Source organism: Ailuropoda melanoleuca, chromosome 15, assembly GCF_002007445.2.
Source record: "Ailuropoda melanoleuca isolate Jingjing chromosome 15, ASM200744v2, whole genome shotgun sequence".
Lineage (NCBI taxonomy): Eukaryota > Metazoa > Chordata > Mammalia > Carnivora > Ursidae > Ailuropoda > Ailuropoda melanoleuca.
In genome coordinates, this window is record NC_048232.1 from 45,559,661 (window position 1) to 45,575,816 (window position 16,156).

A 16,156-nucleotide genomic window follows, 5' to 3' on the forward strand; every position below is an offset into this window, starting at 1 on the left:
CGTTGGGTGTAGAGATTACTTAGAAAAAAAAAGTTTAATAAAATAAAATGTATTCCTAAAATTTTTAAAAAATAAAAGTAAAAATAAATAAAAGGCACCTACACTAAAGCCCACAGCTAACATTATGCTTAATAGTGAAAGACTGAATGCTTGCTTCCCATCCCAAGATAGAGGACAAAGCAACTATGACATCTTAGCACTTCTATATGTCATTGTATTAAAAGTCCTAGTCAGTGCAATAAGACAAAGAGAAGAAGTGAGAGGCATACATACTGGAAAAGAAGAAATAAAATGGTTCTAGTTGCAGATGGCATGATTATCTATGTAGAAAACCCCAGAGAATCCACCGAAATCTTCCTAGAATTCACAGGTGTATTTAGTAAGTTTGTAGAATACCAAGTCAATCTCCAAAACCAATGGCATTTCTATAAACTAGCAATGTTCAACAGAAAACTGAAATTTTACAAAAATTTATAACTGTTCTTAAAAATAAAATACTTAGGTATAAATCTAACAGATTATATATAGGATATGTATACTAAAAATTATGAAATCCTGGAAAACAAATCAAAGAAGACCTAAATAAATAGAATGACATACCCTGCTCATGAATTGTATGACTACATAATGAAGATGTCAATTATCCCCAATTAAAATAAAAATCCCAACAGAATTTTTAAATAGACATAGTTATGCTTATTCTAAAATTTAAATAGAAAGTCAAAATAAATAGAATAGCTAAAACAATACTGAAAATGAAAAGAGGAATAATACTGCCCAATTCTAAGACTCACTATAAAGCTATAGCAATCAACATAGTGTGTATTAGCAAGAAACAGATACAGAGATCAATGGAACAAAATAAAGATTCAAAAACAGATACAGAGAAAATATCACCATTTGATTTTTGACAAATGCAAAAATATATAAAGAATCGTCTTCTCAAAATGACACTGGAACTGTTGTACATCCATATGCAACAAAATGAACCTTTATCTAAACTTCACACCTTACATAAAAATTAACTCAAAAAAGATCACAAATTAAATGGATAATTAACAACTGATGAAGGATAGTTGCAAGGCAGGCAAGCAAGGACCAGGGGCCCTCTCCCTAAGAGGAAACCACCCTTAAAAGGATTTTACACCGCCCTGGAAGGAGCCTGCCTCCCTTTCCATGTGATAGATAGATGACAAAAACCTGAAGGGATGACAGGTGCAGGAAGGGCTAATCAGATTAAAACAGCCCTCCAAGGAGGGATAAAGACCCCTAGCCTTAGAAACGCCGGTGGCAACCCTATCGGGTCCCCTCCTTCCTCAGGAACTTTGTACTATCACCTTAACATCACTCAATAAACCTTGCTTTGCCACCCACCACTCTGTCTGGTCTACCTCTTCATTCTTCCAAGCTGTGTGACCAAGAACCGCGAGCACCGATGGAAAAAAAATCCAGATCCACAACTTACAAAACTTTTTGAAGATAGGAGAAAATCTTCATTACCTAGGGCTAGGCAAATAGTTTTTAGCTAGGACACCAAAATCATAATCCATAAATGAAAAAAAAATTGATAAACTGGACTGGATCAAAAATTTTTAAATTTTGCTCTGTAAAAGACAATTGTAAAGAGAATGAAAAGGCAAGCTACAAAGTGGGAGAGGGGCGCCTGGGTGGCACAGCGGTTAAGCGTCTGCCTTCGGCTCAGGGCGTGATCCCGGCGTTATGGGATCGAGCCCCACGTCAGGCTCCTCTGCTGGGAGCCTGCTTCTTCCTCTCCCCCTGCTTGTGTTCCCTCTCTCACTGGCTGTCTCTATCTCTGTCGAATAAATAAATAAATAATCTAAAAAAAAATAAAAATTAAAATTAAAAAAAAGTGGGGAAAATAATTGTAAATCACATATCCAGCAAAGACGTGTAATCAGAAAACAACTCTTGAAACTCAATAGTAAGAAAATAAACCAATTTAAAAACGGGCTAAAGTTGAACTCTTTGTCAAAGAGAATACATAAATGACAAATAGGTACATGAAAATCTGCTCAGTCCTATTAGCCAACAGAAAAATATATATTAAAACTGATACGATATCGCTGCACACCTCTTAGAATTGTTAAAATGAAAAATACCAACAATTCTCAGTGCTGGAGAGTCTCTGCAGAACTAGAAGTCTCATACCTTGTTGGAGGGAATGCAAAATGGCAAAGGCACTGTGGAACATAGTTTAGCACTTTCTTATAAAGTTAAACAGACATCTACCAGCAATCCCACTTGTACATACTTACCCTAGAAAAATAAAAACTTATATTCACACAAAAATCTGCAAGCAAATTTTTGTGCCAGCTCTAGCCATAATTGGCCCAAATGGAAACAACTCCAATGTCCTTCAATGCATAAGTAATCAACTCTGATACATCTATACATTGGAATATTACTCATCAATAAAAAGTAATGAGCTACAGATCCATACAACAACTTGGATGAATCTTACAGGCATTAGGCTGAGTGGAAGAAGACAGTCACAAAACATCACATACTGTATGATTCCATTACATGACATTTTTGAAAAGATACAAACTACAGTGATGGAAGACAAATCAATGGTTATCAGTACTTAGGGGCGGGGGGTGGGGGTTATAGTATGAAGGATTTTCAGGGGGTCACTGACCTTTTATGTATTGTGGTAGTAATTACATGAATCTATACATGTGTTAAAATTCATAGAACTATACCCTCAAAGAAGTCAACAGATTACACCATATGTTTTATAAGCTACTTTTTAACTCAAGATTATCAAAGCATCTTTTCTCTAACTGCAAATCTATATAGTTAAAAAATGATTGACAAATTTATAGAAGGCAATTTCAGTGTGTACGTGGGAGAAAGCTAGATTTAATTGGATTGAAAAGTGGGAGGTAAAGTGGAAACAACAATGTGGACAACTTCAAAGAAGTGTAGGTGTGATAAGAGAATGACAGTGTGTTATCAGGAAGGGGAAGTAGGGTTGAGGGATTTGGTTTTTTTCAAGATAGGAGAGAAGTGAGCACTTTTACTCCTTCAAAGGAAGAGCCAGTTGAGAAGAAGTGGTTGAAAACGTAAGGGAAAGCAGGTGACATCACCATAGACTGAGCTCTCCTGCAAGATTGGAGGAGTTGGGATCCACAGTACAGGCAGGGGGGTGAACCTGGGGTTGGAGGGAGGTATTTCCTCTGTTACAACAGGAGGGAGGGTGGAGGGTGGGAACATCTGGGGTGTTAAGGGATCTGGTGGTAGAGGTTGAGCAAGTTATCTTGTAATGGTTTCTATTTTCTCCTTGTAGAAGGGAAATCATCTCCTGAGAGGGAAGACAAAGGAGGAAAGACAGTAAGCGTCAGGAAAATGGAGAAAAACTGAAACAGTTGTTGTAAAGAACGGAGATATAAAGTTGATATGTGTAGGATTCCTCATCTTCCCTGAGAACTCAGTCTGTTTCAGCCCAGAAGGGAGAGAGTGTCTTACAGAATGTTTAGTAAACAGCTTGTCAAAGGTACTCATGTGCATTTAAAATATAAGTACTTTGACCATGGAAGCAACGCTTATATGCGAATAGCCAGTTTCCATGGTCATAAAATTCCATGATTTAAATTTCATTTTGGACAGACCTTGTTAATCTCTGGAGATGTTAACAGAGAGAAATGGATGAAATTACAATGCTCAGTTAGAGTACGGTATGATTCAATATTTCAGATTCGGTGTTGGTAATTCTTAGATGCACAGGGGAGAATGGCCTTGCCTGCACCCTCTCAGGATAAATCCTTGTATAACAAGGGTTTAAATCAGTGCCAGTAACTTGTGAACGGAACAAAAGGATGAAGCAATGTTCTCTAAAGAGACCTGAAAAAGTGAACAATCAAAAAAAGGCAACTTTGTTCTCCGATCATTTTGTGAAAGGATTATCATTGTTTTTAAAGCATTGCCAACACTTTCTTCTCTAGAAAGTGGATATAAATGGGTAACATCAGGGAAGTCCCTTGGGAATTTCTACAAGAGAAATGATGAGGCTCTCCTTTGATTTGAAAATGCCTCTCAGAAAAAGTTAAAAATACACAGGAGTACTAGTGAAAGCTCATATAGCAGATGCCTACTAATGGTAGCCAGAAAGGAAAGAAATACACTATTTTAAAAAGCAATGGACTAGGAGGTAAGGGACCTAGATTCTAGTGCAAGACACCCCTCACCATCACCATCTGTGTGAACTTGAGCAAGTCTCCTCAGAGCTGAGCCTCAGCTTCTCCTCAGAGAATGAAAGTGGTTCTTGTTGACCCACAGCCAGACTACAGCCCACTGTGCTTCAAGAAAAGAGAGGCCTCAATTCAATTAGATTTTGCAGAATGCTGATTTTTCCTAAAGAGATACATTTTTCCATAAGCACAGTAAACAAGTACACTTCTTTTCCACAAGTAAAATTTAAAAAGTTATACCTAAAGCTTTACAGTTATACTCACTTTTCCAATTTCTTCTGATGTAATGAAATGATATTATTATTTTTGCTACATGTAAGATAGCTAAGATTGCTATCAGCATCTAGTTCCCCTTAATTAAATCCGCTTTCCTCATATATCCTTTCATCAACGCTCTTGTTGCATCCTCAAAACCCTTCCTTACAGAGCACGACTTCTGTATTACACAAGATAGAGATAGCGACCCTTTGTAATTACTTTGTATCCTCTGAAATTTGTGAATTTTTTACCTTTCTTTTAAATCTAAGACATTAAATGTCCAGACTATAGCCAAGCTTCAGTTTTTAATGTTTTGTTACGATTTAGAATTTTTCCAAAAAGAACAAAACTACACACATAGCATAAACATTCATGTATCAGAAAGACTCAAAAGGCTGTTTTTCACTTTGTTCAAGTTTTGTTTCCAGGCATTAAGTGTGTCATTCAGCTCTCGCCACTGTTCTTTCCAATGTCCATGTGTACTGTGACTGACAACTACTTTTCTCTGGGTCTAATCAATTAGATCAATAGACCAAATACAGTAAAAGACTTTGGGAACTTACAGGGGCAGGGATTTCCAGAAACAAAATCCTTGGATACAAGGAGGCCAATACTAAAACTATTCTTGTAGTTGTTCTGTAATTCCACTGGTAATGGTTAACACAAGACATCACCACAGTGCTCATCTCCAGCTATAAGGACCCACGGTAACAACCCTGAATCTTCCTGATGTATACCGCAGTCTTCCCAACATGTGATGACTGAGGTCCATTAGGATAACCTCCCAGTTATAACACATGGTCAATCCTACCAGTCTTTTAATAGAAAATTACAGCAGTGTTGGAAAGAGTCCATTATGGTTCTGTCTATCTATAACGCCAGTTTTATAAAATTCAGCTTGTATGTCTTAGCTACATTCTAACAACATACATACATGTATGTATGTATATATTTATAGGTACACACATTTGTTTTGTCTTGTATCCTGACAACAACCAGTTTGACCAATAAAAGGTTCATCTTCAAATGAGCAATTATATCATAAAAAGTAAAAAAATAAAAATAATGAAATGAGAGTTTCTACAACATAATGATTGAATTTATAAAAATTATAAACCATTACGGCCCTCCGCCCCCAGAAGACTTGGAGGAGTTTGTCACTGAAGGAACACCTCCTTCCAGGAATGGTTTTCCTAAAATCTAGTCTGTGCGCTGGTTTCTAGGATGTGAAAACATAATCCCATGAGGAGGTGTTGTCATTCTCTAAGACTATTTAAATGTTTCACATGTTTGGCTGGTGATGTGTCTAGTATATCTACAATAAAAAAAAATTTAAATACCAGAGTAATTAGTCTATTTTCATAGAGCTGGCTCTATTCTTTCTGTAGGAGAGGATCTGAACTGTACAAAAATAAGGGATGATTTTAATTAAGGCATCTTGTAAACTTTTTCTGTATGTTCTTTGATATAAACACTCCTTCACATTTCTTCAAATATTCCATTAGAAAACATAGTTCCTACTCCCACTTCCAACCCACTGTAACTACTTACTTCTTTCTATTTATCTTATCCACCCAAAGTTGAGCTGTGCAATGGCAAACTCCATTCGGGAGTCACAGAAGTGACTGTCATTTCAGGAAAAATCCACTGGGTGCTACGTGCTGGTGGCAAAATTACAATAAGCGAGTCTCATGTTTCTTGATTTCTGCCCAGCCTTAATAGAGTTATTTTTCATCTGATAAATATATGTTACAGAGTAGAACATAATACAGTTAGGACAGTACCCTTTGGGACAATGTGACTAGACGTAAGTCATAAGGAAGGAATGGGTTTGAGACCACTGGACTCAGACTCTGCCCGAGGAAGTGATTCATGTCAGTTCAGACAGATGCAGTCAGATGCCCCCCAGTTCCTGAAGAAGGATGTTTGCAGGAGAGGTCGACAGGAGTATGTACTGCTCTCTCTTAAATTCTACACAGCCATTAAGAGAAGAACTTCATCAAGATATGCCCTCTGCAGAAGTAGAGAAAAATGATCAGGTGGCTGGAAAGCTGAGAAATACCACCCTTTGCAGAAATCATAGGACTTGAGTTCCACATGCACTTGCTGAGTAATGAAGTAGGACATCTATAAAATCTTTTATCTTTCAGTTATTGTTATGCAAACAGCTGAAATATTATTATTTATAAAGTTATAGAGATTATAAATGATTTCCATCATTTTTAACAAGATTTTATTTATTTGTTTTAGAGAGAGGGAGTGTGTGCTCGTGAGTGGGGGAGAGGGGCCGAGGGAGAGGAGGAGAGAATCTCAAGCAGATGTCCCGCCGAGCGAGGAGCCTGAAGAGCTCCATCTTGCAACCCTGAGATCATAACCTGAGCCAAAACCAAGAGTCGATACTTAACTGACTGAGCTACCTAGGTGCCCCACTTCCATCATTTTTATAGTAGAGTTCTCCAGATGACTTGAAAGCTGGGATCCAATAGCAAGACCAAGAAAAAATGTGTTTCAAGAATAATTCTCACGGATTAAGAATTATGTTCAAACACAGCAAAATGAACATTAGAAAATACAAAAATTAAAATATTGCCATAGTACTGATATTACAGAGATGAAAATGCCTGGATATTGGGGCAGGAGGAGGGTGAGGCAGGAGGTCCCCAGCGGCCACTTGAAGAGATCCCTGCCCTGGTCTCCTCTGCCTGCATTTAGGGATTTGCAGGGCACTTGGTAGGCCCATTAAGTCAACACTTCCATTCCATTCTGTCTTAGTCCTTTCCTTCATCCTTTGAAATTAATATCACTGGTCTAAGGGGCTGCTCTGTCATACTTCTTTGAAAAATGAACATCTTCTAGGAAAGGACCATGGAATTAACAGCTATTCTTATCTGGAGTAGCAAGTGTTCCCAGATACCAATCAACTGTTTGTCACCTGACCTCTCCTACCCCTAATCAAATAACACCTAGTACTTACATGGCACTTACTACGATTGTCCTGTTTAATACGCAACAACTCTACAGTTCCATAGTATATAATCTCCATTTTAAAAAGAAGAAATTAAAAAAGTAATAATAAATAAATAATAAAAATAAAAACAGAAAATTGAGGCTTTGAAAGATTAAGTAACTTGCCCTAAGTGACAGAGCTGGAAAGTGATCGTGTGTGGAGTTGAGCCCAATCACAACATCCATGCACTTAACTACTATGATATTCTGCTAAAGGTTGTCTAAAAATATGGCATTTTCCCCTTCATTTCAATTTTGTCTTAACGTCTCTCCTTAAGCTATTTCATTTTCTTCCAGGGAGAATAGAAATACTGTCTTGACTCAATAAGGCAAAGAAAGTAAATTGCTTATAACTTAAAACCACGCCTTCATATTAATGGATTGATGGCCTTCCAAACTAACTCACCATATTATGTTCAGCACTCTGGATTAAGCATCTTTCCCAGTAACCCAGTGATCAGAGTTATGCATGATGCTTGATTTCTCCTCCAGGGTCCATCAGGAGTTGGGGTGTTACTACAGTGAAAGAGCAGTAGAATCTTGCTCTGTACATGCTGCTGTATGGGCCAGTGAGACACTCTTAGTCTGTGTTCATTTTGTGCTCTTTTCCAAGGATCAGTAGCTTAGGGCTGCCTTAATCCATTCTGCACATTTAAGTCAGGACATGGGCACTGCTTCAGGTCTGAACTAGGAAAAAAATAATTTATGTCCTCACCAAACTTGGCACTTACTTCAGTGCAATTAAATATATTGATCTAGATTGCTGCATCATGTAAACAATTAGTTTTGCTTTGTTTTTGGTCCATGTGGCTGCAATTTTAAGGGACACCCACATCTTAATAAATAGAAATCAAACGAGATTTGATTATGAGCAAAGTCTTGATAGCCTTATGAGTAAAAAATTATTTAAATGGGAAGTGCTAATAATGTTCACAATATAAATCTGCTAATTGTCATTCTGTGGCAAACATCACAATAACAGACACGTTATGGTGATGTTATTTGGGGAAAAGGAATTAGGAAATTTGATCTTAAAATAATAATTTGCCATTAAATATTTTTTCAAAGCTATTAAAATCCTTTATGCTGGGAAATATCAGTGTAACTCTGAGTGTGTCAGCATTTGTAAGTGCTTTGCAAATGAAGAATGCATTTATGGGCCAAGTAGGATCTTTCAAAATCCCCTTTTAAAGGGAAAAATGGCTTTCTCTACCTTTTGAATTTGACTTTATAAACAGCTTTTAAAAGATTTAACAATAAACTTACCATAAAATATGACATCCATGTTATCATTAGTACTAATGGCAATAAATGGGTCTTGATGTGTGATCCCATCATCTCATAAAAAGTGACTTTTTATAATTCAAAATCTAGCCTCCATTCTTCAGATGTAAGCATGTCTCTCTTTAGGTGTAGCATTTTTCCATCAGAAAAAAAATGTGTGGTATCCCAAAACTTTATGGTTCTATAAACAATTTGTCTACACATAAAAAGAGAGAAAGAAAATGTATACAACCATCCAAATACTCCCAAATTTTCTGTGATGGTTTGTTTTTTGTTTGGGGGAGGGAAGGAAGATTGGATTACTGGGAGTCTTGATATATGGAACCCACTAACTCACATTCCCTCCTGATTATGAACGGGTAAGTGGCTCATATTTGCTATTCCAAGAGAGATGATGCCCAATCGGTAACCAGAGTTCAGAGCTCTGGTTCTACCGCTCAGTGCACAACTATCAAGCTGTGTATCCTGCCTAATTCCTTGATCTAAAATAAAGACGTTCAACTTATTCCCATCCATCTAGTACGAGAAACTCACATAGCAATGTCTAACTAGGTGGAGTTCGATACACAACTCCACTACAACTATCGTCACGCCCATGGCGCACAAACTTATCTCAGAGACTATGCTTAAATGAAAGCTTTTCTGTCTCATTTTCATTTCTTTGTAACCAATACATGTAAATTGGATTGAGGGAGCAGTAGCAGAATCAATTCTACTCTTTATGGTTATGAAGATGAGATGTAATCTTTTCATCAATGTAATTTAATTTATTAGAATTTATTTTGCCTAATACATCCGGAATATATTTATTCATTCATTGAACATTTACTGATGGCATACGAGGCAACAAATACAGTTCTAGGAAATGGAATTAGGGAAGACCTGAGAGTAGAAGACTTTGCCCTGCTAATGACTTTGGGTTTTATTTTAAAAAAGAAGGAAATAGCTGTATTAAAGAATTTCACAAGGGGAGGACATGACCAGGTATGCTTTTTTTAGAGTTTTATGTGAGATACTATATGAGAAATAAGGACCTACTCCAAGGCAGTGACATGAACACGGAGAGTGGAGAAGACTTGGTGACCTTATGGATGAAAGCAGCAAAGGAGGGGTCCAGGATGAGTTAACAGTTTCAGGCTTGGGTGATTGTGGGGGATCTTGGTGTTATTCACAATGATAGGAAATATAGAAATAAGAGCAATTGTGATGGGAATGCTGAGTACTAAAAGATTAATAGAAGATGCTCGTGGGATATCCAGTGACTCTTAGGTAATGGTAACTATATGATTGGGGTTCAGGAGAAATATCTGAGATTAAAATATGGATTTAGGAATCTCTGACATGACATTCAGGGAGATTGTACAGAGAGGGAAATAAAAGGAGGCACCTAAATTCCAGAAAGCACTAACCATTAAATACTACTCAGAGGAAGACCTAATAGGACAAACTGAAGAATGGCTGGAGAGATAAAAGGGAAGCCAGGAAGTAGTGGTCATCCAATGGAAATTAGTGAGGAGAACTTTCAAAATTCAGAAGGAGATCAAATTGAGTAATGCTGTAAATATTCATTGGCAAGAAAAAGATATCTTAATTATGTTCAACATACCATAAGGAGGATGATAGAATGAGGACTGGAGTTGGTAGAGAAATAAATGAGAAACAAAAAAGAGGAGGCCAAATATGGACAATGCATTCCAGAATTTTTACAAGGCACTACTCAGGGTATGATCTCTAATAGAACATGTAATCTCCAAGGTGATAGGAGCCTGTGATGTTCAGTATACGTATATGTGTGCCTTTTATGTGCCAAAGAAGCAGATAGGTTTGTCCAAGGGCTTTAAATCCTACTTGTAAATTAGCTGTATGAATCCTTTTATATCACTATAAAATAAATCCTTTTATATCACTTTTATATCACTATAGCCATTCCTACATGTATGTATGAGGCATTTCACGAAGGACTGAAAATATAATGAACCAACAATGCATTTGAGCTGCACAGCTTCTGGCAATCAATTTGAAGGACTTTGCCACTGAGTTGATCTGTAGTTCTGGTCTCTTGCAAGCCCGTCCCATGTTGTCCTTAAGTTCACAATGGTAGAAAAGTCTGTTTGAGACAGTATGTTCCCTGGGCATGTGAGCTCCTAGGGAGAAACTTGAGTTGTGGATAAATGAGCTCTGTTGAAGTCCATTCTAGAAGTGGCTAAGTTGACTAAGTGTGCCTTGCATGGGTGCCAAGAAGAAACTAAATGCAAAAGGGAGAGACCAGAAATATCACTGTGTTGTTTCTATTTATTCAATATATATTTTTAAAAATCTTTAGTAGCTTTTATGCCAGGCACTGCCCCAGGGGCTAGGCTGGGCAGGATCTGCCATAGATACAGCAGTAAACAGAACAGACAGATATCTGTGCCTTCAAAGAGCTTACATTTCACTGGGGAAAGGGTGAACCACAGTAAACAAAGCAAATAAGTTAAATATATGATATGGAAGTTGGTGAAAAACCTCTGGGAAAAAAGTAAAGCAGGGAAGGGGTATTGAAGTTTTGTGGGGGGAGAAGATGAAATATTAAATAGGATAGTCAGTGAGGGCCTCCCTGAGAAAGTAAGATTTGAATAAAGGCCTAAAATTAAGGGATTAAAACATGGAGATACTGGGGAAAGAGTGTTTCAGCCAAAGAAAAAAGCAAAACATATGAGGGGGGCAAGTCCCTGGCATCTTCTTAGAATGGCAAGGAGACCAACGTGGCTGGAGAGAGACAAAAAAGAAGAAAGTAGCGAGAGATGATATCAGAGAGATAATGGGGGAAGAGGATACGGTAGAACCTGGGCTGGTGTGAGGATTGTGTTGAGTGATTTTGAACAGGAAAAATGGATTCTGGAGTTCACTGAGAGAAGACACCTTAGAATCTTCAAGAATAACATATTATTTTCCTACCTATCAGTCTACCCTTTCTTTGGAAGGTGCTTCCACAAATGACTTCCCTGATCCTTTTGGTCTCACCATAGGACTCCTTCTTTCTCAAAGACTAAAGACCTTGACGATGCATTTCTCTGAGAGAGAAGGTACATCTTCAGGAGACACTTCAAAGGCAATCTTTGTGCCATCCAGAAGGCTCAACAGGAAGAACAACGTGAAAATTGGAAAGAAACTTTTCCAGAGCTCAGGGAGAGAGTAATGCACTGAAATCAGAGTGTGTGTTTTAGCAAAACAATCACTAGAAAAAACAAAGCTTTTACATGAGAATGTTTAAGATATTCCAAGACCTTCACTCCTTTGCAACTAAAATACTACCCAATAAATATCAGAACATAGTTTTTTGGGTAAAGAAAGACAAAAAAAACACTGAAGGAAATAAGCTATTTGTGGATCTTGGGGTACCATCAATATTATTGGGGCACACCTTCTCAGATATTCCTGAAGTAGTCTTTTCAACTGGTGTTTACGTATTACATGGGTTCACAGAAGGAATAAAGAATGAGGACAGCTAGGGGTACATGGGCGGCTCAGTGGGGTAAGCGCCTGACTCATGATTCTGGCTCAAGTCATGATCTGGGGGTCATGGGATCAAGCCCAGCATGGGGCTGTGCGCTCAGCAGGGAGTCTGCTGGAGATTCTTCTCTCTCCCTCTGCCCCTCCTTCTCTCTCAAATAAATAAATCTTAAAAAAAAGAAAAGAATGAGGACATCTAGGTAAAAAGGATTTGACACCAGTAACTCGATGGTGGCCTTTCCTATTAGAACCAGTATATGATTTCATACAGTACATAGTCACAGGTTTGAACACATGGGTTTTTATTTTGACCATGCTGTTTACTGGCTCTTTACTATGTAAAGTAAAGACTGTCTACCATTTACTGGAACTTAGTTTTCTTACTGGAATAGTAAGCGGTTGAATGGACAACAACTATAACTTTTCTTGTTAGAGAGATCTATGAAAATGAGCTGCCATGGAAAGAGTTGAGTCTAGGTTATGTAACAAGCTCTATGCTCTGTAATTTATTAGGATTATTTTACCTTGAGATGTTAATTATACAGTATTGTACCTCTTGTCCTCTTTTTATCCTCATAGACATAACAAACAGACTATAGTACTTTTCCCTATCGAGCCCGTTGGTCAGGGTTGGTCACTATTTATTTATTTACTTGCTTGCTTGTTTATTATTTTGCACAGTGTCTCAGGCAATCATGACCAAATAACTGGAGATAGCACTCAAGTTGAAAACAATTTGCTATCTTATCATTAGGCGAATGATCATCTGGAAAGTGACAAGTCCTAGTATAACTGAGAAAAGCACTCACATCCTGTCAGCCAATTTCTCCCATCCCTAAAGGGTTCTAACGTGTCATCAGTTCCACCAGCGTGAAGTAGTTGTTGGCACCCTGAGCATAACCAAAATGGATCAATTAGCTTTTCAGTAAAGAGGACTAGAAAGATAGAATTCATTTTGCTTCTTTATGAAGCCCACTTCTATCCTTAGAGTCTTCTGTAAAAGAAACAAACTCAGACATTCAACAAGTAGCAGTATCAATGACTTCTTGATCTTCGTCCTCCCACGCACTTACTTATTACCCAAATCTACAAGAGCTTAGATCAAAAAGTATGTGTTTGTTTCAGTTCCAGTGGAAAGTCCTAACAATGTTATTAAATAACTGTGATGAATTTTAATCTGATGACAGCTTGTGACCCACAAATTGCTGTTTAAAATTAAAATGCATTCAAAATGAAACTGGCAAGACAACCACAATATTAAACTTGCAATCTGCTGCGAAAAAACACCTATCAAAAGCACGATATTAAATATGAATATAATTAATTTCCATATTGCATCTTGCAACTGAAATCTGAAAATGATAGCCCATCAATGCATCGCCTTATTAATTTCAAATTGGTTGAATATTTTTTTTTTCAAATTAAGAAGTCAAAGTAGAGATGGATTGGTTTGTCTTTGGTAATACACCCTTTGGCAGAGGTCCAGGTATAATCTAGGGCTATAGACTTCTAGGTTTCTCTTTTGATGAACAAAAGTCCTCTACTTTCCTCACCCCAAATGTTCACCTACAATAAATTTAGAAATGTTTTCCACCTGCTTAGTATTAAGTTTATTTATAACTTTTAAGGTATAATTACTCAAAGTATATTAAATGGAATCTTTAGAATTTCTTATACATTAGTTTTAAAAAAAATAACTACACTGACATTTTTCCTGAACTTGGTAAGAATTGAGGCTTAAAAAAAATTTTTTTTTGCAATGGATGTTCAGTGCTAGCATTAAACATAATAATGTAATAAAATTCAGCCCAATGTGTATTTTTTCATCCCAAATTTCAACATTTAAAGAATTGTATATGGTAATAAAATGATGTATTACAGCTGTTTCCAAATAATTTAATGACCAAGTCATATAGCGATTTGCTAGTTTTCAAAAGGTGCCAAAGAACTATTGAAAATTTCACAATAAAACATCACAATTATAATAATTAACATGTGTATTTAATTATAGCCTTAATATTCCTGTGCATGACTTGCTCAAGAGGTTCACAGTCCATTAAAATAGCACGGGCTAGAAATAAGAAAGTACCATGTTTCACTCTCATTATTGCACACATAGGAAAGGAACTCACCCACTCCTTTTTAAAAGAAACCACAAGAATTGTAATTTTGCAGCCATTATTTTTATTCACTATCCCTGGGACATAATACATGCTCAATAAATGTTAGCTGAAGGAATGAATGAATATGTGTGACTGGGTGACAAGCAAACTCGGGTAAAATATCTAGTCTTTGCTTGCTACAGGGCTACTGCACGGACAACTGCTGTCGCAGTAGGGTGCCTAAAATCTCTGCCATATTCTATTTTGGTATATATGTGTGTAAAAATGATAAAGGATTCAGTCCAGCAAGTCCTTGCCTTACACAGAGGCTGCATGTATCCAAAAAAAACAGGATCTGTAGTGACATTGCATATAAAATTCCCCAGGTACTCCCTAAGGTTTGCTCCCATTCAAAATCTAATACTGGTTCTGATATCAAATATATTTATATTTGGGCACAGTCTCACTGTCACTCTTGGCTAGTCCTCACCAAATTTGTCCCAGGGGCAGTGCCTACCCCGGGATTGTCAGCCTTAAAACTGTGATTGGGTTTTTGTTTGGTGCCCTCGGACGCTGACCATGATGCTGAAAGAGAAGAGGGGGTCCTATTTTAAACCTTTCCTTCCTCTTATTGGCTTAGAAAATTCGAGCGACAAGAGCAGAGGCCAAAGGAGCCTGGAGCGGCATCATTAACGTGAAACATGTATTTCGATCTTTTGGGCGGAGATGTGGTCCTTCAGGTTGCAGCCAATGCATCTCTGTGAGCTCTCGCTAAACCCAGGGACCTTATGGATGTAGCCGCTGCAGTAGAAAAGGTTACATCCAGCAGGATGTCTTGTCTGTCTCCTGAAAAACTGGCAGTCAAGTGCATAGCCTAGAAACAGGATCAGGGAGTCTACATGGAGGGGAAAGGAAGGGGAAGCAAACCTGTGTTCATATTGAAAATGTTCACTATTATTCGTACCAGGTAAGGACATACCAAGAGCTGATTTTAGCTTAAGTTTTCAGCCTCAGTCTTCCAACAGGTGCACAACTCCCTCACCCCATGCCTGTCAGTACTGTCCTGCTTTCTCTTGGCGAGGCAAGAAGCTTTTCCTAGAGTCCTCAAGCATGTGCAGTTTCCCAGCTCATCCACAGCTCCAGCTCTACGCCCCGCAACCCCTTACCTGCAGCGTGAAGATTAAGAAGCAGGCACAGCGCAGGGAAGCTGACTGCTGTCCGCATGGTGTTTGCATTGAGCGGTGGAGGAGGAACTCCGCCACGAACCCACTTCAGGCAAAGTGTGATTAGGAAGAGCCACCGCCGAGGGTCCTCTGGTCTCCGGGTTTCATTCTCAGGTCCTGGCTGGGTTTGCAGAGCGGTCTGTGGCGCCGGTAGAAGCCAGCACCAGCTTCGCCTCGCGAAGAGAGGGAGGGAGGAGGAGGAGGAGCAGGAGGAGGAGGGAGCAGGGCGGAGCAGGGCAGGGGCGAGGCGCTCGGAGGCGGCTACTGCTCGGCCTTCTGGAAGCCCGCCGCCGCCGCGGAGAAGGCGGGATGGACTCCCGCGCCAGCTCTGGAGCCCTCCGCGCGGGGCCAGCACAGCGCCGGCAGCAGCCAGCCGCGCCGCGCCTACTGAGCATGCCCAGCGCTGGCCCTCGCGTCGCACGGAGTTTCGAAGTGAAATTCCACTTCTCCGGGTCTTCGCGGCGGCTGCGAGGGGGCAGGCTCCTCGGCGGGGGGCTGGCTCTTCTGTCGGGGACATCGAGCGGCGGGTATCAGGGAGAATGGGTCGACGACCTGGAGGTGGGTGGGGCAGGATCGATGA

The 16,156-nt window shown here is 38.8% G+C and overlaps 1 protein-coding gene across 1 annotated transcript in view; it reads right to left on the reverse strand.

Moving 5' to 3' along the window:
* The window catches only part of PTPRR (protein tyrosine phosphatase receptor type R), a 260,911-nt gene extending 244,964 nt beyond the window's left edge, over window positions 1-15,947 (reverse strand). The window contains 1 exon segment of the mRNA XM_034644175.1: window positions 15,520-15,947. Within this exon segment, the coding sequence (XP_034500066.1) occupies window positions 15,520-15,577 (58 nt within the window). The 5' untranslated portion in view covers window positions 15,578-15,947.
* Between the last annotated feature and the right edge of the window lie 209 nt (window positions 15,948-16,156).